We start from the raw sequence: 23616 nt of genomic DNA, 5'->3' as shown, positions 1-23616 counted from the left end.
TGGGGTCAGTCTGATGGAGAGAGTGAGCTGGGTCAGTTTGATAGAGAGAGTGACCTGGTGTCAGGTTGATGGAGAGAGTGAGCCGGGGTCAGTTTGATGCAGAGAGCGAGTTGGGGTCAGTTTGATGGACAGAGTGAGCTGGGGTCAGTACAGAGGACAGGGTGAGCCAGGGACATTTTGATGCAGTGAGTGAGATGGTGTCAATTTGGCGGACAGAGTGAGCTGGGGTCAGTTTGATGGACAGAATGAGCCAGGTTTAGTTTGATGTAGAGAGTGAGTTGGGGTCAGTTTGATGGACAGAGTGAGCTGGGGCCAGTTTAATGCAGAGAGTGAGTCGGGGTCAGCTTGGTGGACAGGGTGAGCCAGGGTCAGTTTGATGCAGAGAGTGAGACGGGGTCAGTTTGGTGGACAGAGTGAGCTGGGGTCAGTTTGGTGGACAGAGTGAGCCAGGTTTAGTTTGAAGTAGAGAGTGAGTTGGGGTCAGTTTGGTGGACATAGTGAGCCGGGGTCAGTTTGCTGCAGAGAGTGAGTCGGGGTCAGTTTGTTGGACAGAGTGAGCTGGTGTCAGTTTGGTGGACGGGGTGAGCCGGGGTCACTTTCATGGAGAGAGTGAGCCGGGGTCAGTTTGATAAGAGAGAGAGCCAGGGTCAATTTGATGGAGAGAGTGAGCTGGGTCAGTTTGGTGCAGTGAGCGAGCCGGGGTCAGTTTGATGCAGAGAGTGAGCCGGGGTCAGTTTGATGGAGAGAGTGAGCTGGGGTCAGTTTGTTGCAGTGAGTCAGCTGGGGTCAGGTTGATGCCAAGAGAGATCCGGGGTCAGTTTGGTACAGAAAGTGAGCCGGGGTCAGTTTGATAGAGAGAATGAGCCGGGGTCAGTTTGATGCAGGGAGCAAGCTGGAGTCAGTTTGATGGACAGAGTGAGCTGGGGTCAGTACGGAGGACAGGGTGAGCCAGGGACAGTTTGATGCAGAGAGTGAGATGGCGTCAGTTTGGTGGACAGAATGAGCCGGGTTTAGTTTGATGTAGAGATTGAGTTGGGGTCAGTTTGAAGGACAGAGTGAGCTGGGGTCAGTTTGATGGAGAGAGTGAGCTGGGGTCAGTGAGTTGGAGAGAGAGAGCCAGGGTCAGTTTGATGCAGAGATTGAGCCGGGGTCAGTTTGATGGAGAGAGTGAGCTGGGATCAGTTTGATGTAAAGTGTGAGCCGGGGTCAGTTTGGTGCAGAGAGTGAGTCGGGTCAGTTTGCTGGACAGAGTGAGCTGGGGTCAGTTCAGAGGACAGGGTGAGGCAGGGACAGTTTGATGCAGAGAGTGAGGTGGGGTCAGTTTGGTGGACAGAGTGAGCTGGGGTCAGTTTGGTGGACAGAGTGAGCCGGGTTTAGTTTGATGTAGAGAGTGAGTTGGGGTCAGTTTGGTGGACAGAGTGAGTCGGGGTCAGTTTGCTGCAGAGTGAGTCGGGGTCAGTTTGGTGGACAGAGTGAGCTGGTGTCAGTTTGGTGGACAGGGTGAGCCGGGGTCACTTTCATGGAGAGAGTGAGCCAGGGTCACTTTGATAAGAGAGAGAGCCGGGGTCAGTTTGATGGAGAGAGTGAGCTGGGTCAGTTTGATAGAGAGAGTGACCTGGGGTCAGGTTGATGGAGAGAGTGAGTCGGGTCAGTTTGGTGCAGAAAGTGAGCCGGGGTCAGTTTGATGCAGAGAGCAAGCTGGAGTCAGTTTGATGGACAGAGTGAGCTGGGGTCAGTTTGGTGGACAGAGTGAGCTAGGGTCAGTTTGGTGGACAGAGTGAGCCGGGTTTAGTTTGAGTAGAGAGTGAGTTGGGGTCAGTTTGGTGGACAGAGTGAGCCGGGGTCAGTTTGATGCAGAGAGTGAGTCAGGGTCAGCTTGGTCGACAGTGTGAGCTAGGGTCAGTTTGTTGGAGAGAGTGAGCTGGTATCAGTTTGATGGAGAGAGTGAGCCGGGGTCAGTTTAATGGAGAGAGTGAGATGGGGTCTGTTTGATGGAGAGAGTGACCTGGGGTCAGGTTGATGGAGAGAGTGAGCCGGGGTCAGTTTGACGGAGAGTGTGAGCTGGGGTCTGTTAAATGGAGAGTGTGAGCCAGGGTCAGTTTGGTGCAGAGAGTGAGCTGGATTCAGTTTGATGGACAGAGTGAGCTGGGGTCAGTTTGATGGAGAGAGTGAGCCGGGGTCAGTTTGATGGAGAGATTGAGCCGGGGTCAGTTTGATAATAGAGAAAGCCAGGGTCAGTTTGATGCAGAGAGTGTGCCGGGGTCAGTTTGATGGAGAGAGCAAGCTGGAGTCAGTTTGATGGACAGAGTGAGCTGGGGTCAGTTCAGAGGACAGGGTGAGGCAGGGACAGTTTGATGCAGAGAGTGAGGTGGGGTCAGTTTGGTGGACAGAGTGAGCTAGGGTCAGTTTGGTGGACAGAGTGAGCCAGGTTTCGTTTGAGTAGAGAGTGAGTTGGGGTCAGTTTGGTGGACAGAGTGAGCCGGGGTCAGTTTGATGCAGAGAGTGAGTCAGGGTCAGCTTTGTTGACAGTGTGAGCTGGGGTCAGTTTGTTGGAGAGAGTGAGCTGGTGTCAGTTTGATGGAGAGAGTGAGCCGGGGTCAGTTTGGTGCAGAGAGTGAGCTGGATTCAGTTTGATGGACAGAGTGAGCTGGGGTCAGTTTGATGGAGAGAGTGAGCCGGGGTCAGTTTGATGGAGAGATTGAGCCGGGGTCAGTTTGATAATAGAGAAAGCCGGGGTCAGTTTGATACAGAGAGTGAGCCGGGGTCAGTTTGATGGAGAGAGTGAGCTGGGGTCAGTTTGATGGAGAGAGTAAGCCGGGGTCAGTTTGATGCAGAGAGTGAGCCGGGGTCAGTTTGATGGAGAGAGTGAGCTGGGGTCAGTTTTTTTCAGTGAGTGAGCTGGGGTCAGTTTGATGCAGAGAGTGATCCAGGGTCAGCTTGGTGCAGAAAGTGAGGGTGGGTCAATTTGATAGAGAGAGAGAGCCGGGTCAGTTGGATGCAGAGAGTGAGCTGGGGTCAGGTTGATGTCGAGAGAGATCCGGGGTCAGTTTGTTGCAGAAAGTGAGCCAGGGTCAGTTTGATGCAGAGAGTGAGCCGGGGTCAGTTTGGTGCAGTGAATGAGCTGGGGACAGTTGGGGGAATGAGTGAGCCGGGGTCAGTTTGTTCCAGAGAGTGAGCCGGGGTCAGTTTGATGAAGAGAGTGAGCCGGGGTCAGTTTGATGGAGAAAGTGAGCCGGGGTCAGTTTGGTGCAGAGAGTGAGCTGGGGTCAGTTTGATGCAGAGAGTGAGCCGGGGTCAGTTTGGTGCAGAGAGTGAGCTGGGGTCTGTTTGATGCAGAGATTGAGCCGGGGTCAGTTTGGTGCAGAGAGTGAGCTGGGGTCTGTTTGATGGAGAGTGTTAGCCGGGTTCAGTTTGATGGAGAGACTGAGCCGGGATCAGTTTGATGGAGAGAGTGAGCCAGGTCAGTTTGATGGAGAGTGTGTGCTGGGGTCACTTTGATGGGGAGAGTGAGTCGGGTCAGTTTGGTGCAGAGAGCGAGCCGGGGTCAGTTTGATGCCGAGAGTGAGACGGGGTCAGTTTGATTGAGAGAGTGAGCTGGGCTCAGTTTGTTGCAGTGAGTGAGCCCGGGTCAGTATGATGCAGAGAGTCATCCAGGGTCAGTTTGGTGCAGAAAGTGAGCCGGGGTCAGTTTAATGTAGACAGCGTGCTGGTATCAGTTTGATGGACATAGTGAGCTGTGGTCAGTTTGGTGGACGTGGTGAGCCAGGGTCAGTTTGATGCAGAGAGTGAGCCTGGATCAGTTTGGTGCAGAGAGTGAGCTGGAGTCAGTTTCAAGCAGAGAGTGAGCTGGAGTCAGTTTCATGCAGAGAGTGAGCCGGGGTCAGTTTGATGCAGAGAGTGAGCTGGGGTCAGTTTGGTGCAGAGCTTGAGCTGGGGTCTCTTTGAAGGAGAGTGTGAGCCGGGGTCAGTTTGATGGAGAGTGTGAGCCAGGGTCAGTTTGATGCAGAGAATGACCCGGGGTCAGTTTGGTGCAGTGAATGAGCTGGGGACAGTTGGGGGAATGAGTGAACCGGGGTCAGTTTGATGCAGGGAGTGAGCTGGGGTCAGTTTGACGGAGAAAGTGAGCTGGGGTCAGTTTGGTGCAGAGAGTGAGATGGGGTCAATTTGGTAGACAGATTGAGCTGGGTTCAGTTTGGTGGACAGAGTCAGCCGGGTTTAGTTTGATGTAGAGAGTGAGTTGGGGTCAGTTTGGTGGATAGAGTGAGCTCGGTTCAGTTTGATGGAGAGTTTGAGCCGGGGTCAGTTTGATGGAAAGAGTGAGCCGGCGTCTGTTTGATGGAGAGAGTGAGTCGGGTCAGATTGGTGGACAGAGTGAGCTGGGGTCAGTTTGATGGACAAAGTGAGCCGGGATCAGTTTTTTGGAGAGAGTGAGTCGGGTCAGTTTGGTGCAGTGAGTGAGCTGGGGTCAGTTTGGTGCAGTGAGTGAGCCGGGGTCAGTTTGATGGAGAGAGTGAGCCGGGGTCAGTTTGATGGAGAGAGTGAGCTGGGTTCAGTTTGATGGAGAGTGTGAGCTGGGGTCTGTTTGATGGAGAGAGTGAGCTGGGGTCAGTTTGATGGAAAGAGTGAGCCGGGGTCTGCTTGATGGAGAGAGTGAGTCGGGTCAGATTGGTGGACAGACTGAGCTGGGGTCAGTTTGATGGACAAAGTGAGCCTGGGTCAGTTTTTTGGAGAGAGTGAGCTGGGGTCAGTTTGGTGCAGAGAGTGAGCCAGGGTCAGTTTGATGGAGAGAGTGAGCCTGGGTCAGTTTGATGCAGAGAGTGAGCTGGAGTCAGTTTCATGCAGAGAGTGAGCCGGGGTCAGTTTGGTGCAGAGAGTGAGCTGGGGTCTGTTTGATGGAGAGTGTGAGCCGGGGTCAGTTTGATGGAGAGTGTGAGCCAGGGTCAGTTTGATGGTGAGACTGAGCCGGGGTCAGTTTGATGCAGAGAGTGAGCCGGGGTCAGTTTGGTGCTGTGAATGAGCTGGGGACAGTTGGGGGAATGAGTGAGCCGGGGTCAGTTTGAGGCAGAGAGTGAGCCGGGGTCAGTTTGATGAAGAGAGTGAGCCGGGGTCAGTTTGATGGAGAAAGTGAGCCGGGGTCAGTTTGGTGCAGAGAGTGAGCCGGGGTCAGTTTGGTGCAGAGAGTGAGCTGGGGTCTGTTTGATGCAGAGACTGCGCCGGTGTCAGTTTGGTGCAGAGAGTGAGCTGGGGTCTGTTTGATGGAGAGTGTTAGCCGGGTTCAGTTTGATGGAGAGACTGAGCCGGGGTCAGTTTGATGGAGAGAGTGAGCTGGGGTCAGTTTGATGGAGAGAGTGAGCTGGTGTCAGTTTGATGGAGAGAGTGAGCCAGGTCAGTTTGATGGAGAGTGTGTGCTGGGGTCACTTTGACGGGGAGAGTGAGTCGGGTCAGTTTGGTGCAGAGAGCGAGCCGGGGTCAGTTTGATGCCGAGAGTGAGCCGGGGTCAGTTTGATGGAGAGAGTGAGCTGGGCTCAGTTTGTTGCAGTGAGCGAGCCCGGGTCAGTATGATGCAGAGAGTAATCCAGGGTCAGTTTGGTGCAGAAAGTGAGCCGGGGTCAGTTTGATAGAGAGAGCGTGCTGGTGTCAGTTTGATGGACATAGTGAGCTGGGGTCAGTTTGATGAAGAGACTGAGCCGGGGTCAGTTTGGTGCAGAGAGTGAGCTGTGGTCAGTTTGATGCAGGTAGTGAGCCGGCGTCAGTTTGGTGCAGAGAGTGAGCTGGGTTCTGTTTGATGCAGAGATTGAGCCGGGGTTAGTTTGGTGCAGAGAGTGAGCTGGGGTCTGTTTGATGGAGAGTGTTAGCCGGGTTCAGTTTGATGGAGAGACTGAGCCGGTGTCATTTTGATGGAGAGAGTGAGCTGGGGTCAGTTTGATGGAGAGAGTGAGCTGGTGTCATATTGATGGAGAGAGTGAGCCAGGTCAGTTTGATGGAGAGTGTGTGCTGGGGTCACTTTGATGGGGAGAGTGAGTCGGGTCAGTTTGGTGCAGAGAGTGAGCCGGGGTCAGTTTGGTGCAGAGAGTGAGCCGGGGTCAGTTTGGTGCAGAGAGTGAGCTGGGGTCTGTTTGATGGAGAGTGTGAGCCGGGGTCAGTTTGATGGTGAGTGTGAGCCAGGGTCAGTTTGATGGTGAGACTGAGCCGGGGTCAGTTTGATGCAGAGAGTGAGCCGGGGTCAGTTTGGTGCAGTGAATGAGCTGGGGACAGTTGGGGGAATGAGTGAGCCGGGGTCAGTTTGATGCAGAGAGTGAGCCGGGGTCAGTTTGATGAAGAGAGTGAGCCGGGGTCAGTTTGATGGAGAAAGTGAGCCGGGGTCAGTTTGGTGCAGAGAGTGAGCTGGGGTCAGTTTGATGCAGAGAGTGAGCCGGGGTCAGTTTGGTGCAGAGAGTGAGCTGGGGTCTGTTTGATGCAGAGATTGAGCCGAGGTCAGTTTGGTGCAGAGAGTGAGCTGGGGTGTGTTTGATGGAGAGTGTTAGCCGGGTTCAGTTTGATGGAGAGACTGAGCCGGGGTCAGTTTGATGGAGAGAGTGAGCTGGGGTCAGTTTGTTTGAGAGAGTGAGCTGGTGTCAGTTTGATGGAGAGAGTGAGCCAGGTCAGTTTGATGGAGAGTGTGTGCTGGGGTCACTTTGACACGGAGAGTGAGTTGGGTCAGTTTGGTGCAGAGAGCGAGCCGGGGTCAGTTTGATGCCGAGAGTGGGCCGGGGTCAGTTTGATGAAGAGAGTGAGCTGGGCTCAGTTTGTTGCAGTGAGCGAGCCCGGGTCAGTATGATGCAGAGAGTAATCCAGGGTCAGTTTGGTGCAGAAAGTGAGCCGGGGTCAGTTTGATAGAGAGAGCGTGCTGGTGTCAGTTTGATGGACATAGTGAGCTGGGGTCAGTTTGATGAAGAGAGTGAGCCGGGGTCAGTTTGATGGAGAAAGTGAGCCGGGGTCAGTTTGGTGCAGAGAGTGAGCTGGGGTCAGTTTGATGCAGGTAGTGAGCCGGCGTCAGTTTGGTGCAGAGAGTGAGCTGGGTTCTGTTGGATGCAGAGATTGAGCCGGGGTCAGTTTGGTGCAGAGAGTGAGCTGGGGTCTGTTTGATGGAGAGTGTTAGCTGGGTTCAGTTTGATGGAGAGACTGAGCCGGTGTCATTTTGATGGAGAGAGTGAGCTGGGGTCAGTTTGATGGAGAGAGTGAGCTGGTGTCATATTGATGGAGAGAGTGAGCCAGGTCAGTTTGATGGAGAGTGTGTGCTGGGGTCACTTTGATGGGGAGAGTGAGTCGGGTCAGTTTGGTGCAGAGAGCGAGCAGGGGTCAGTTTGATGCCGAGAGTGAGCCGCGGTCAGTTTGATGGAGAGAGTGAGCTGGGCTCAGTTTGTTGCAGTGAGCGAGCCCGGGTCAGTATGATGCAGCGAGTAATCCAGGGTCAGTTTGGTGCAGAAAGTGAGCCGGGGTCAGTTTGATAGAGAGAGTGAGCCGGGGTCAGTTTAATGTAGAGAGCGTGCTGGTATCAGTTTGATGGACATAGTGAGCTGGGGTCAGTTTGGTGGACGTGGTGAGCCAGGGTCAGTTTGATGCAGAGAGTGAGCCCGGATCAGTTTGGTGCAGAGAGTGAGCTGGATTCAGTTTCATGAAGAGAGTTAGCTGGAGTCAGTTTCATGCAGAGAGTGAGCCGGGGTCAGTTTGATGCAGAGAGTGAGCCGGGGTCAGTTTGGTGCAGAGCTTGAGCTGGGGTCTCTTTGAAGGAGAGTGTGAGCCGGGGTCAGTTTGATGGAGAGTGTGAGCCAGGGTCAGTTTGATGCAGAGCATGACCCGGGGTCAGTTTGGTGCAGTGAATGAGTTGGGGACAGTTGGGGGAATGAGTGAGCCGGTGTCAGTTTGATGCAGAGAGTGAGCGGGGGTCAGTTTGATGGAGAAAGTGAGCTGGGGTCAGTTTGGTGCAGAGAGTGAGCAGGGGTCAGTTTGGAGCAGAGAGTGAGCTGTGGTCTGTGTGATGCAGCGATTTAGCCGGGGTCAGTTTGGTGCAGAGAGTGAGCTGGGGTCTGTTTGATGGAGAGAGTGAGCCGGGGTCAGTTTGATGTAGAGAGCGTGCTGGAGTCAGTTTGATGGACATAGTGAGCTGGGGTCAGTTTGGTGGACGTGGTCAGCCAGGGTCAGTTTGATGCAGAGAGTGAGACGGGGTCAATTTGGTAGACAGATTGAGCTGGGTTCAGTTTGGTGGACAGAGTCAGCCGGGTTTAGTTTGATGTAAAGAGTGAGTTGGGGTCAGTTTGGTGGATAGAGTGAGCTGGGTTCAGTTTGATGGAGAGTGTGAGCTGGGGTCTGTTTGATGGAGAGAGTGAGCTGGGGTCAGTTTGATGGAAAGAGTGAGCCGGGGTCTGTTTGATGGAGAGAGTGAGTCGGGTCAGATTGGTGGACAGAGTGAGCTGGGGTCAGTTTGATGGACAAAGTGAGCCTGGATCAGTTTTTTGGAGAGAGTGAGCTGGGGTCAGTTTGGTGCAGTGAGTGAGCCAGGGTCAGTTTGATGGAGAGAGTGAGCCTGGGTCAGTTTGATGCAGAGAGTGAGCTGGAGTCAGTTTCATGCAGAGAGTGAGCTGGAGTCAGTTTCATGCAGAGAGTGAGCCGGGGTCAGTTTGATGCAGAGAGTGAGCTGGGGTCAGTTTGGTGCAGAGAGTGAGCTGGGGTCTTTTTGATGGAGAGTGTGAGCCAGGGTCAGTTTGATGGAGAGTGTGAGCCAGGGTCAGTTTGATGGTGAGACTGAGCCGGGGTCAGTTTGATGCAGAGAGTGAGCCGGGGTCAGTTTGGTGCAGTGAATGAGCTGGGGACAGTTGGGTGAATGAGTGAGCCGGGGTCAGTTTGAGGCAGAGAGTGAGTCGGGTCAGTTTGGTGCAGAGAGTGAGCCGGGGTCAGTTTGGTGCAGAGAGTGAGCTGGGGTCTGTTTGATGCAGAGATTGCGCCGGTGTCAGTTTGCTGCAGAGAGTGAGCTGGGGTCTGTTTGATGGAGAGTGTTAGCCGGGTTCAGTTTGATGGAGAGACTGAGCTGGGGTCAGTTTGATGGAGAGTGTGTGCTGGGGTCACTTTGACGGGGAGAGTGAGTCGGGTCAGTTTGGTGCAGAGAGCGAGCCGGGGTCAGTTTGATGCCGAGAGTGAGCCGGGGTCAGTTTGATGGAGAGAGTGAGCTGGGCTCAGTTTGTTGCAGTGAGCGAGCCCGGGTCAGTATGATTCAGAGAGTAATCCAGGGTCAGTTTGGTGCAGAAAGTGAGCCGGGGTCAGTTTGATAGAGAGAGCGTGCTGGTGTCAGTTTGATGGACATAGTGACCTGGGGTCAGTTTGGTGGACGTGGTGAGCCAGGGTCAGTTTGATGCAGAGAGTGAGCCCGGGTCAGTTTGGTGCAGAGAGTGAGCAGGAGTCAGTTTCATGCAGAGAGTGAGCTGGAGTCAGTTTCATGCAGAGAGTGAGCCGGGGTCAGTTTGATGCAGAGAGTGAGCCAGGGTCAGATTGATGGAGAAAGTGAGCTGGGGTCAGTTTGCTGCAGAGAGTGAGCTGGGGTCTGTGTGATGCAGAGATTTAGCCGGGGTCAGTTTGGTGCAGAGTGTGAGCTGGGGTCTGTTTGATGGAGAGAGTGAGCCGGGGTCAGTTTGATGTAGAGAGCGTGCTGGAGTCAGTTTGATGGACATAGTGAGCTGGGGTCAGTTTGATGGACGTGGTGAGCCAGGATCACTTTGATGCAGAGAGTGAGACGGGGTCAATTTGGTAGACAGAGTGAGCTGGGTTTAGTTTGGTGGACAGAGTCAGCCGGGTTTAGTTTGATGTAGAGAGTGAGTTGGGGTCAGTTTGCTGGATAGAGTGAGCTGGGGTCAGTTTGATGGAGAGTGTGAGCCGGGGTCAGTTTGATGGAGAGAATGAGCTGGGGTCAGTTTGATGGAAAGAGTGAGCCGGGGTCTGTTTGATGGAGAGAGTGAGTCGGGTCAGATTGGTGGACAGAGTGAGCTGGGGTCAGTTTGATGGACAAAGTGAGCCCGGATCAGTTTTTTGGAGAGAGTGAGTCGGGTCAGTTTGGTGCAGTGAGTGAGCTGGGGTCAGTTTGGTGCAGTGAGTGAGCCGGGGTCAGTTTGATGGAGAGAGTGAGCCGGGGTCACTTTGATGGAGAGAGTGAGCCCGGGTCACTTTGATGCAGAGAGTGAGCTGGAGTCAGTTTCATGCAGAGAGTGAGCTGGAGTCAGTTTCATGCAGGGAGTGAGCCGGGGTCAGTTTGATGAAGAGAGTGAGCCGGGGTCAGTTTGATGGAGAAAGTGAGCCGGGGTCAGTTTGGTGCAGAGAGTGAGCTGGGGTCAGTTTGATGCAGAGAGTGAGCCGGGGTCAGTTTGGTGCAGAGAGTGAGCTGGGGTCTGTTTGATGCAGAGATTGAGCCGGGGTCAGTTTGGTGCAGAGAGTGAGCTGGGGTCAGTTTGATGGAGAGAGTGAGCTGGGGTCAGATTGATGGAGAGAGTGAGCTGGGGTCAGTTTGATGGAGAGGGTGAGCTGGTGTCAGTTTGATGGAGAGTGTGAGCCAGGTCAGTTTGATGGAGAGAGTGAGCTGGGGTCCCTTTGATGGGGAGAGTGAGTTGGGTCAGTTTGGTGCGGAGAGCGAGCCGGGGTCAGTTTGATGCCGAGAGTGAGCCGGGGTCAGTTTGATGGAGAGAGTGAGCTGGGCTCAGTTTGATGTAGAGAGCGTGCTGGTGTCAGTTTGATGGACATAGTGAGCTAGGGTCAGTTTGGTGGACAGAGTGAGCCAGCTTTAGTTTGATGTAGAGAGTGAGTTGGGGTCAGTTTGGTGGACAGTGTGAGCCGGCGTCAGTTTGATCGAGAGAGTGAGCTGGGGTCTGTTTGATGGACAGAGTGAGCTGGGGTCAGTTTGATGGAGAGAGTGAGCCGGGGTCAGTTTGATGGAGAGAGTGAGCTGGGTCAGTTTTGTGCAGTGAGTGAGCTGGGTCCAGTTTGACGGAGAGAGTGAGCCGGGGTCAGTTTGATGGACAGAGTGAGCCAGGGTCAGTTTGGTGCAGAGAATGAGCTGGGGTCAGTTTGATGGAGAGGGTGAGACGTGGTCAGTTTGATGCAGAGAGTGAGCCGGGGTCAGTTTGATGCAGATGGTGAGCCCGGGTCATTTTGATGCAGAGAGTGAGCTGGGGTCAGTTTGATGGAGAGAGTGAGCCGGGGTCAGATTGTTGCAGAGTGAGCTGGGGTCAGTTAGGTGGACAGAGTGAGCTGGGGTCAGTTTTATGCAGAGAGTGAGCCGGGGTCAATTTGATGCAGAGAGTGAGTTGGGTCAGTTTGGTGGACAGAGTGAGCCAGGGTCGGTTTGGTCCAGAGAGTGAGCCGGGGTCAATTTGATGGAGAGAGTGAGCGGGGTCAGTTTGATGCAGAGAGTGAGCCGGCGTCAGTTTGGTGCAGAGATTGAGCCGGGGTCAGTTTGATGCAGAGTGAGCCAGGGTCAGTTTGATGCAGAGATTGAGCCGGGGTCAGTTTGATGCAGAGTGAGCCAGGGTCAGTTTGATGCAGAAATTGAGCCGGGGTCAGTTTGATGCAGAGTGAGCCAGGGTCAGTTTGATGCAGAGAGTGAGCCGGGGTCAGTTTGATTCAGAGAGTGAGCCGGGGTCAGTTTGATGCAGAGAAAGAGCCGGGGTCAGTTTGATGCAGATAGTGAGCCGGGGTCAGTTTGATGAGAGAGTGAGCCGGGGTCAGTGACGATGTGAGCGAGCCGGGGTCAGTTTGGTGCAGAGACTGAGCCGGGGTCAGTTTGATGAAGAGTGTGAGCCGGGGTCAGTTTGATGCAGATAGTGAGCCGGGGTCAGTTTGATGAGAGAGTGAGCTGGGGTCAGTTTGATGCAGATAGTGATCCGCGGTCAGTTTGATGCAGAGAGTGAGCCGGAGTGAGCTTGGTGCAGAGAGTGAGCCGGGGACAGTTTGATGGAGAGAGTGTGCCGGGGTCAGTTTGATGCAGAGAGTGAGCCGGGGTCAGTTTGGTGCAGAGAGTGAGCCTTGGTCAGTTTCATGCAGAGAGTGAGCCCAGGTCAGTTTGGTGCAGAGAGTGAGCCGGATCAGTTTGTTGCAGAGAGTGAGCCGGATCAGTTTGGTGCAGAGACTGAGCCGGGGTCAGTTTGGTCCAGTACTATGTACTTAGACAGCCGTCGTCTGCTTGATGCTCTGGAAACTGACCCTAGTGGGAGATGTTGGGATGGACATTGCCCTGGCAACTTGAGTCCGGATCGAGTGGTTGTCTTGCCAACGATGCCACCTTTTTCTCACAGCAGATCGAACCTGTGAGAGGACACGTTAGAGTTAGGCCATCGAACAGCTGTTTCTCTTTCGCTCACCTTCATTGAAGATTATTGTGAAGTTATTCTGTGTAGCGTCAGTATCCCAGTAACTGGCTCTGACTCCTGGCCCACTGCAGCAGGTCCCAACTGATGATGTCACATTTATTCCTAAACTAACAAAACGTTTTGAATTTGGTGGTTTTAGAATGCTAAGTATGAGCTTTCTGCCATGTTATTGAGGAACTATTCCTTGTCCAGACAACAGAATGAGCATTATCCATTATCCAACTCCAACATGTTTCTTCCACTGAATGATATATTAAAAAATAAATTATTTGTTCATTCTCTGGATGTGGGCATCCCTGGCAAGGCCAGCATTATTGCCCATCCATAGTTGCCCTCGAGAAGGTGGTGGTGAAGCCACGGTGTGCCGGTGGTGGAGGTGGTGAATGTTTAAGGTGGTGGATGGGGTGCCAATCAAGCGGGCTGCTTTGTCCTGGATGGTGTCGAGCATCTTGAGTGTTGTTGGAGCTGCACTCATCCAGGCAAGTGGAGAGTATTGCATCACACTCCTTACTTGTGCCTTGCAGATGGTGGAAAGGCAGTAGGGAGTCAGGAGGTGAGACACTCACCACAGAATACTCAGCCTCTGACCTGCTCTTGTTGCCGCATTATTTATGTGGCTGGTCCAGTTGAGTTTCTGGTCAATGGGGAAGCCCAGGATGTGGATGGTGGGGATTCATGATGGTAATGCCGTTGAATGTCAAGTTGAGTGATTGTCTGGTTTACAACCGCCCAGTTGAAGGCAATGGTAATGACAGTTGGGCGGGTGTAAACCGGGCGGTCGAATCACTATCGCTCATTTTACGCTAAGGCCAGAGAGCAATTTCATTCCCTTCATCTCAGGTTGTGCTACAAGATACGACAGTGTGTGTTATTATACGACATTGTGTGTTATTACACGACAGTGTGTGTTATTACACGACAGTGCGTGTTATTATACGACATTGCGTGTTATTACACGACAGTGCGTGTTATTATACGGCATTGTGTGTTATTACATGACAGTGCGTGTTATTACACGACAGTGTGTGTTATTACACGACAGTGTGTGTTATTATACGACAGTGTGTGTTATTATACGACAGTGCGTGTTATTACACGACAGTGCGTGTTATTATACGGCATTGTGTGTTATTACATGACAGTGCGTGTTATTACACGACAGTGTGTGTTATTACACGACAGTGTGTGTTATTACACGACAGTGTGTGTTATTACACGACAGTGTGTGTTATTATACGACAGTGCGTGTTATTACACGACAGTGTGTGTTATTATACGACAGTGTGTGTTATTATACGACAGTGTGTGTTATTACATGACAGTGCGTGTTATTACACGACAGTGCGTGTTATTACACGACAGTGTGGCCTAGAAATTCAGTTGGTTGCGCCAGCCGTTAGCGCCTTAGGAGGACTGCGCCTCGCCCCAACTTCAGTAGAGATTTAGCGGCGGCGCAAAGTCTTTGCGCGCGCTCAGCTGCGCGCGCAGATCATGACGTCATTTCCTCGTGCAACGCCCTTTGTGCGCCCCCAACTGGAACTTCAGTCACGCCGCCCCATTGTGCGCCTGGCGCCCCTAGCGACTGTGAAGTGGAACGGTGCTCAGCCGATGCGGGGCGCGGGGGGCGCAAATTAAAGGGCACTCATCCTGCAATATAAAACGCTGCCATTTTGCAGCACACCTTCTTGCGAAACGGATCTTTGAAGAGAGACCAAGGTAGATAGCTTTCTGCTTTGGCCCAACACTCGGACAGGTACTTCTGGCTTCAGGCCACAGATTTCAAAAAGTTTTTGCCTTCATTGACATCTCATTGTTTGCCAGCATATTATGGGGGCTGCAATCGGTGTAAACGCTGGCTTTCTCAATTACATCCAAAGGGCTCAGAGACGCCATGAGAGACTGGCAGCCCTGGCTAGACGGAGAGGGGGCAACAGGCGTCGGCAAAGGAGGCCTTACCCACCCAGGGTATACCGCCAGCAGTTCTCCTATCTCCAGATGTCTGAGGAGCAGTGTGTTCGGAGGCTGCGATTCAGAAGGGACGTCGTCACAGAGATCTGCCAGCTGCTTGCCGGTGACCTGCAGCCACAGCTGAGGTGCAGGACGTCTCTGTTGGTGGCAGTGAAGGTGACGGTGGCTCTCAACTTTTATGCCACCGGCTCCTTCCAAGCCGCTACTGGCAACATTGCCAACATCTCCCAGTTCGCCGTGCATTGCTGCATCCGCCAGGTGACCAATGCCCTTTTCAAAAGGAGACGTCAGTTCATCTCCTTCTCCATGGCCCTTGCCAAGCAGCAACAGCGTGCAATGGGCTTTGCAGCATTCGCGGGCTTCCCCATGGTGCAGGGCGCCATTGACTGCACGCATGTGGCTTTGCGGGCACCTCTGGAGAATGCCGAGGATTACCGCAACCGGAAGGGCTACCATTCGCTGAACGTACAGCTGGTGTGTGACCACAGGCAGCTCATCCTAGCTGTCAATGCCCGCTTTCCAGGCAGCAGCCACGATGCCTTCATCCTCCGACAGACTTCTGTGGCAGACATGTTCCAGGCCCAGCCTCACCCACGAGGATGGCTTATCAGGGACAAAGGCTATCCTTTGTGTACCTGGCTGATGACCCCGCTCCGTGCGCCCAGCACCCCTGCTGAAGAGCGATACAACGAGAGCCATCAATCGACCAGGAACATCATCGAACAAACAATCGGCGTCCTGAAGCAACGGTTCCGCTGTCTCGATCGTTCCGGGGGAGCACTGCAGTATTCGCCGGAGCGAGTCTCCCATTTCGTCGTCGTTTGCTGTATGCTGCACAACCTGGCTATCCGCAGGACTCAGCCACTGCCACCACACATTGGAGGACCACCTGAGGAGGAGGAGCAGGAGGAGGAGGAGGAGGACCAGCACAGGAGGGAGGCACAAAGTGCAAGGGCCGCCCGTCGCCGGCTTATTGAACGTCGGTTCTAGGCCCCCTCTCAGGGACTGGCTTGTGCCAATGTCAGCAGATGAATGTAGCCGCTCCACAAGCCCTCCGCCGAGCAGGGCAACCAGGACTTAACCAAAAAACCATGAACACTGCAATTTAACAACAAAAAATTATTGAAAACCTCTGCCCTTCCCACATTACATGCTCATGTGGAGAAGCCCCCTCCAAAAACACAAAAATACCAGTCTCGGCCTTACAAAAAGAAAGAAAGACACCAGTCTCGGCCTTACACAAATAAAGATAGACACCAGTCTCGGCCTTACACAAATAAAGATAGACACCAGTCTCGGCCTTACACAAATAAAGATAGACACCAGTCTCGGCCTTATACCCAAACAACTGCACAAGTGTCAGCCTTCCAACAAGCACCAGGCATTTGTGCATACCTCTACTTTTTGCCCTGCGAGGGCGATGCCTTGCGCATCCTTGCCTGGCCCCTGCCCGCCCTGCTGCTCCTCCTCAATGGGAGCCCAGTGGCTGCAGCAAGGCTGGGGGAAGGCTGCTGAGGGGCAGATGGCGAGACGGCAGATGCCCTTGGGGGTCGGCCTGCACCAGCTCTGGCCTTGGAGTGGCCGGCTGCTGACTGCTCCAACTGTGGCTGGGCGGCAGCAGTCTGTCCAGCAGCTCGTGGCAGCTGCAATGGTGGAGTGGCAGTGTCGGCTGCAGGAATGGTGGCAACCTGGCAGATCGCAGGTGCTCGCTGGTCGCCTGACACATTGGCACTCGCATGGGCCAGCACTGCAGCATGCGCAGCAACCAGCTGAAGGACAGATTGCTGGGCTGCTGCTGCGCGGCGAGTGCCCTGGCGATGCCTGGCTGATCCAGCGAGGGTGGCAGCAGTTAGTGCCCGTGTGGCCCTGGTCTGTGTCCGCATGACACCAGCCAGTGAATGGACGGCACGACTGAGCACTTGGCTAGAAGCCGACTGTGCTGCCGTGAAGTCCTGCAGACTCCTGGCCTGTGCTGCACTGAATTGTTGCAGACTCCTGGCCTGTGCTGCACTGAATTGTTGCAGACTCCTGGCCTGTGCTGCTCCGAATTGCTGCACACTCCTTGCCAGTGACTCTATGGAGTCAGGCATCCGTGCCACTGCAGCCATGCGCTCAGTGTGCCTGCGCTCAGCCTGGACGGCCATTTCCTCTAGGAGGCACACCTCCTCTGCGCTGACCGTCGCAGGACTGGAGGCCGCACTCACCCTCTGGGGAGAAGTCCGCCGAGCTTCCCCACCCCTCCCGCGTTGCTGCAGGCCGCTGGGCCCCGGAGCTTCACTCTCCTCCGACCCTTCCCCCCGGCTCCCCTCCAGGGAAGACATGTCCCCTACATCGGCATGGGCTGGCGCGGCTGAGGGTGGCACTGATGGGCCAGCTTCCTCTTCCTCCTCCTCGTCTTCCGAAGGGCTGACAGTGGCAGCTTGAGGGCCCGCCTCCTCACCTGGCGATTCACCATCTGAAAGCAGGAAGGCACAAGAGTAGCTTTAGAGTGAGGACAGGGCGGCAGCGAGGGAGGCATGAGTGGTGCCATTCACCGCATTGGTCGGACAGTAGCAAAGGATGCTGATCTGATGCGCAAGTGGAACGAGAGAGGTCCAAAAGGTCATGCCCTTACCATTGGTGCCCAGAACAGGGTCGGCATCTCCAGTGGCGACGGGGCCAATCAGCCGGCCTCCCATAATGCGCTCCACACGCTGGTCGAGGTCGGAGAGCTCTTTCATGTCAGGATGGCCTCCCCCGGTCTCAGTTTGGTTGCGACGGTTGTGCGCAACCTTGGCCTGCAAGAGAAAGGACGGCCTCTAAGTACAGTGTGTAGCCCTGATCTTGTCTGCACTGCCTCCCATGGTCGAATAGCTTGTACAGTGTGTAGCCCTGATCTTGTCTGCACTGCCTCCCATGGTCGAATAGCTTGTACAGTGTGTAGCCCTGATCTTGTCTGCACTGCCTCCCATGGTCGAATAGCTTGGACAGTGTGTAGCCCTGATCTTGTCTGCACTGCCTCCCATGGTCGAATAGCTTGTACAGTGTGTAGCCCTGATCTTGTCTGCACTGCCTCCCATGGTCCAATAGCTTGTACAGTGTGTAGCCCTGATCTTGTCTGCACTGCCTCCCATGGTCGAATAGCTTGTACAGTGTGTAGCCCTGATCTTGTCTGCACTGCCTCCCATGGTCGAATAGCTTGTACAGTGTGTAGCCCTGATCTTGTCTGCACTGCCTCCCATGGTCGAATAGCTTGTACAGTGTGTAGCCCTGATCTTGTCTGCACTGCCTCCCATGGTCGAATAGCTTGTACAGTGTGTAGCCCTGATCTTGTCTGCACTGCCTCCCATGGTCGAATAGCTTGGACAGTGTGTAAAGTGCTGAATGTGCAAGAGATTTTCATGCCAGTCCCATAGCTGCTGGATGAGGGCTGGCCATTAGGGCTTTCAGGTCCCTTTGCCCATAATGTGAGGTGCACATGCAAGGATGAGGAGGACACTGGAAAGTGTACTCACCCTGACAACCCGAGTGAGGTCGTTGAACTTCTTGCGGCATTGCACAGCAGTCCTGGCAACCACGCTGTTGGAAGACACCCTGTTGGACACCTCCCTCCAGGCTTTCCGGTAGGCGCTGGGCAGCGGCCTCTTGCCACCTTCTGGGTACAAAACATGGCGCCTGCGCTCCACTCCGCCAACCAGCACCCTCAGGTCACCGTTGCTGAAGCGCTGCGCTCTCTCCCTGGCCTTCTCCATAGTCCTGGGCATTGTACAGGTGAAGCTGAAGTGGTCAGGCCTAGGTTGATGGCTGCAGTGTGCAGGGCGTGGCAGGCAAACAAATCGACCCTCCCCCGTCAATCAAAAACTCGCCGCACCTGCGCTGCGCCCGGCCTCGGTGGTATCGCTCAGCACTGCCGGCTTAGCGCCTAAAGATAGTCGTGCATCGCCTGTTTTAGCGCAGCAGCAACCTCTTGGGGCGATGCGACTGAATATCGGCGAAGGGAAAAGTGGCTATACTGAATTTCTAGGCCTGTGTGTAATATGGCAGTGTGTGTTATTATACGGCAGTGTGTGTTATTATACGACATTGCATGTTATTATACGACATTGTGTGTTATTATACGGCAGTGTGTGTTATTATACGACAATGCGTGTTATAATACGACAGTGTGTTATTATACAACAGTGTGTGTTATTATACTACTCCTATACTGTGTAATAAAGTGCCCTGTCATTAATACTACTCCAACAATACAGTACTAAGGTGCAGTGAAATTGACACATCTCCGACAAGGTAGGACTTTATTCAAAAGCAAAATACTACGGATGCTGGAAATCTGAAATAAAAACAGATTCTGACGAAAGGTCATTGGCCAGAAATGTTAACTCTATTTCTCTCTCCACAGGTGCTGCCGGACCTGCTGAGTGTTTGCAGCATTTTCTGTTTTATTTAGGACATGATTCATGGTCTGGATAAGATCTAACAAAGGAGCTTTTAGCACATTGTTTAAATAAGTGCTATCTGATTCATCAACTGTTCAGTAAGAGGATAATTCGTACTTGTCAATTACTGAGACTGTGACTCAATCCAGCCCTTCATTTAGGGAAGGGTCAAGGTCATTGCACTCAGTCTAATGAATATCTAAGGGCTGTCATTAAGTTGATGTGTATCTGATAATGGAGCATGTGGCTGTAATCTGTTATTAGCTTTGACAAGCCAGCCATGAAAATCTACAAGGTGAGCATTTGCTTCATCAACGAGCTGTGCAACGGAAAGGTGAATGGGTGCAAACAGCTGCTGCTGGATGTACTGAGCCGTTGGGATTGTTGGGATTCACTGGCCCTTTACAAAGGGGTATCGAGCTGTGTACCTCATCGGAGAACACAGGCGAACACTTCACAGAACCGGAGCAGCTAACTTCAAAGTACAGCATGATACAGTCATTGGTATAATTACAGAAAATGCTGGTAACACTCAGCAGGTCTGGCAGCATCTGTGGAGAAAGAAACAGAGTTAACAATTCAGATCAATGCCCCTTCGTCAGATCATCGAATTAGAAAAGTTATGGAAGTAGAGGGATGGGTATTGATGGGAGAGTTAGGGTACTAGAGGAGTTGTGTGAGAGTGAGGGTGGTGGTGAGGAGGGGGGCTGGGGGAGAGGAGGGGAGGTGGTGAGGAGGGGCTGGGGCAGAGGAGGGGAGGTGGTGAGGAGGGGGGTGGGGGAGAGGAGGGGAGGTGGTGAGGAGGGGGGTGGGGGAGAGGAGGGGAGGTGGTGAGGAGGGGGGTGGGGGAGAGGAGGAGAGGAGGGGGCGAGAGGAGGGGAGGTGGTGAGGAGGGGAGGTGGTGAGGAGGGGGTGGGGGGGAGGTGGTGAGGAGGGGGGTGGGGGAGAGGTGGGGAGGTGGTGAGGAGGGGGGTGGGGGAGAGGAGGGGAGGTGGTGAGGAGGGGGGTGGGGGAGAGGAGGGGAGGTGGTGAGGAGGGGGGTGGGGGAGAGGAGGGGAGGTGGTGAGGGGGGGGGGTGGGGAGAGGAGGGGAGGTGGTGAGGAGGGGGGTGGGGGACAGGAGGGGCGGTGGTGAGGTGGGGGCTGGGGGAGAGGAGGGGGAGGTGGTGAGGAGGGGGGTGGGGGAGAGGAGGGAGGGGTGGGTGAGGAGTGGGGTGGGGTGTGGAGGGTAGGTGGTGAGGAGGGGGGTGGGGGAGAAGAGGGGAGGTGGTGAGGAGTGGGGTGGGGATGAGGAGGGGAGGTGGTGAGGAGGGGGCTGGGGAGAGGAGGGGAGGTGGTGAGGAGGGGGGTGGGGGAGAGGAGGGGGAGGTGGTGAGGAGGGGGCTGGGGGAGAGGAGGAGGAGGTGGTGAGGAGGAGGCTGGGGAGAGGAGGGGAGGTGGTGAGGAGGGGCTGGGGAGAGGAGGGGAGGTGGTGAGGAGGGGGGCTGGGGAGAGGAGGGGTGGTGGTGAGGAGGAGGCTGGGGGAGAGGAGGGGGGGTGGTGAGGAGGGGGGTGGGGAGAGGAGGGGAGGTGGTGAGGAGGGGGAGGTGGTGAGGAGGGGGAGGTGGTGAGAGGAGGGGAGGTGGTGAGGAGGGGAGGTGGTGAGGAGGGGTGAGGTGGTGAGGAGGGGAGGTGGTGAGCAGGGGGAGGTGGTGAGGAGGGGGGTGGGGAGAGGAGGGGGAGGTGGTCAGGAGCTGGGTGGGGAGGGGAGGGGAGGTGGTGAGGAGGGGCTGCGGGAGAGGAGGGGAGGTGGTGAGGAGGGGGCTGGGGGAGAGGAGGGGAGGTGGTGAGGAGGGGTGGGGGAGAGGAGGGGAGGTGGTGAGGAGGGGCTGGGGGAGAGGAGGGGGGAGGTGGTGAGGAGGGGCTGGGTGAGAGGAGGGGAGGTGGTGAGGAGGGGGATGTGGTGAGGAGGGGGAGGTGGTGAGGAGGGGGCTGGGGAGAGGAGGGGAGGTGGTGAGGAGGGGGTTGGGGGAGAGGAGGGAGGTGGTGAGGAGGGGTGTGGGGGAGAGGAGGGGAGGTGGTGAGGAGGGGGCTGGGGAGAGGAGGGGGAGAGGTGGTGAGGAGGGGCTGGGGGAGAGGAGGGAGGTGGTGAGGAGTGGAGGTGGTGAGGCAGGGGAGGTGGTGAGGAGGGGAGGTGGTGAGGAGGGGGGTGGGGAGAGGAGGGGAGGTGGTGAGGAGAGGGGTGGGGAGATGACTGGACGTGGTGAGGAGGGGGCTGGGGGAGAGGAGGGAAGGTGGTGAGGAGGGAGGTGGTGAGGAGGGGTGGGGAGAGGTTTCTGAATTCAGAAATCTGACTGACAACCAAAACTCCCATTCCTACTGGGGGAGGAGAGAAGCTGTGTAACACTGGCGGCACACTATGTTACAGCTTGCCATGAACAGAGGGACAACCAGTAAACAAGACAAGAGTATATAAAAACAAGGCGAAAATATATTGAAACTCAGGGATATACCTGTTTATACACTGTATGAATGGAACCGCGTTTATGTGTTCAACCAAAATGTATTTTGATGCTTTGGGAACATAAGATGTACCTTATCATGCCAATAAAGCGATTTGTATTGTATTATTGTATTGAGAGGAGGGGGCTGGGGGAGAGGAGGGAGGTGGTGAGGAGGGGGCTGGGGGAGAGGAGGGGAGGTGGTGAGGAGGGGAGGTGGTGAGGAGGGGGTGGGGGACAGGAGGGGAGGTGGTGAGGAGGGGGTGGGGGAGAGGAGGGGAGGTGGTGAGGAGGGGCTGGGGGAGAGGAGGGGAGGTGGTGAGGAGTGGTGGGTGGGGGTGAGGAGGGGAGGTGGTGAGGAGGGGGGTGGGGGAGGGAGGTGGTGAGGAGGGGCTGGGGGAGAGGAGGGGAGGTGGTGAGGAGGGGGTGGGGAGAGGAGGGGAGGTGTGTGAGGAGGGGTCTGGGTGAGAGGAGGGGAGGTGGTGAGGAGGGGAGGTGGTGAGGAGGGGGTGGGGGAGAGGAGGGGAGGTGGTGAGGAGGGGGGTGGGGGAGGGGAGGTGGTGAGGAGGGGGGTGGGGAGGGGAGGTGGTGAGGAGGGGGGTGGGGGAGAGGAGGGGAGGTGGTGAGGAGGGGGGTGGGGACAGGAGGGGAGGTGGTGAGGTGGGGGCTGGGGGAGAGGAGGGGGAGGTGGTGAGGAGCGGGGTGGTGGAGAGGAGGGGAGGTGGGTGAGGAGTGGGGTGGGGGTGAGGAGGGGAGGTGGTGAGGAGGGGGGTGGGGGAGAGGAGGGGAGGTGGTGAGCAGGGGGCTGGGGAGAGGAGGGTGAGGTGGTGAGGAGGGGGCTGGGGAGAGGAGGGGAGGGTGGTGAGGAGGCGGCTGGGGGAGAGGAGGGGTGGTGGTGAGGAGGAGGCTGGGGGAGAGGAGGGGGGCTGGTGAGGAGGGGAGTGGGGAGAGGAGGGGAGGTGGTGAGGAGGGGGCTGCGGGAGAGGAGGGGAGGTGGTGAGGAGGGGGGTGGGGAGAGGAGGGGAGGTGGTGAGGAGGGGAGTTGGTGAGGAGGGCATGGTGGTGAGGAGGGGAGGTGGTGAGGAGGGGGAGGTGGTGAGGAGGGGCAGGTGGTGAGGAGGGGGTGGGGGAGAGGAGGGGGGGAGGTGGAGAGGAGGGGGTGGGGGAGGGGGGGGGAGGTGGTGAGGAGGGGGCTGCGGGAGAGAGGGGAGGTGGGGAGGAGGGGGGGTGGGGGAGAGGTGGGGAGGTGGTGAGCAGGGGGCTGGGGGAGAGGAGGGGAGGTGGTGAGGAGGGGGAGGTGGTGAGGAGGGGGCTGGGGAGAGGAGGGGGAGGTGGTGAGGAGGGGGGTGGGGGAGGAGAGGGGAGGTGGTGAGGTGGGGGCTGGGGGGAGAGGAGGGGGAGGTGGTGAGGAGGGGGGTGGGCGAGAGGAGGGAGGTGGTGAGGAGTGGGGTGGGGGTGAGGAGGGGAGGTGGTGAGGAGGGGGGTGGGGGAGAGGAGGGGAGGCGGTAAGGAGGGGGCTGGGGGAGAGGAGGGGAGGTGGTGAGGAGGGGACTGGGAGAGGAGGGGAGGTGGTGAGGAGCGGGCTGGGGAGAGGAGGGGCGGTGGTGAGGAGGATGCTGGGGGAGAGGAGGGGGTGGTGAGGAGGGGGCAGGCGGGTGAGGAGGGTGGCAGCGGTGAGAGGAGGGAGGTGGTGAGGAGGGGGGTGGGGAGAGGAGGGGAGGTGGTGAGGAGGGGAGGTGGTGAGGAGGGGGAGGTTGGTGAGCAGGGGGAGTGGTGAGGAGCGGAGGTGGTGAGGAGGAGGAGGGGGGTGGGGGAGGAGAAGGGAGGTGGGTGAGGAGGGGGCTGCGGGAGAAGGAGGGAGGTGGTGAGGAGGGGGGTGCGGGAGAGGAGGGGAGGTGGTGAGGAGGGGGGTGGGGGAGAGGAGGGGAGGTGGTGAGGAGGGGGGTGGGGAGAGGAGGGGAGGTGGTGAGGAGGGGGCTGGGGGAGAGGAGGGGGGAGGTGGTGAGGAGGGGCTGGGGAGAGGAGGGGAGGTGGTGAGGAGTGGAGGAGGGGGAGGTGGTGAGGAGGGGAGGGTGGTGAGGAGGGGGGTGGGGAGAGGAGGGGTGGTGGTGTGGAGGGGGGTGGGGGAGATGAGGGGAGGTGGTGAGGAGGGGGCTGGGGAGAGGAGGGGAGAGGAGGGGAGGTGGTGAGGAGTGGAGGTGGTGAGGAGTGGAGGTGGTGAGGAGGGGAGGTGGTGAGGAGGGGAGGTGGTGAGGAGGGGGGTGGGGGAGAGGAGGGGAGGTGGTGAGGAGGGGGGGTGGGGGAGATGAGGGAGGAGGTGGGAGGGGGCTGGGGGAGAGGATGGGAGGTGGTGAGGAGGGGGGTG

At 56.3% G+C, this 23616-nt stretch overlaps 1 protein-coding gene across 1 annotated transcript in view; it reads right to left on the bottom strand.

Annotated features, from left to right (window-relative positions):
• Positions 1-12180: 12180 nt before the first annotated feature.
• Positions 12181-23616, bottom strand: part of LOC147101517 (corticotropin-releasing hormone receptor 1-like) — a 663409-nt gene continuing 651973 nt past the window's right edge. The window contains exon 12 of the mRNA XM_085966027.1: positions 12181-12321. Coding sequence (XP_085822153.1) covers positions 12181-12321 — 141 coding nt within the window. The remainder of the gene's footprint in view (positions 12322-23616) is intronic.

This window comes from Somniosus microcephalus, chromosome 24 (assembly GCF_052327205.1).
Source record: "Somniosus microcephalus isolate GS21.2 chromosome 24, FLI_Smic_1.0, whole genome shotgun sequence".
NCBI lineage: Eukaryota > Metazoa > Chordata > Chondrichthyes > Squaliformes > Somniosidae > Somniosus > Somniosus microcephalus.
This window is presented reverse-complemented; position numbering and strand designations above follow the sequence as displayed.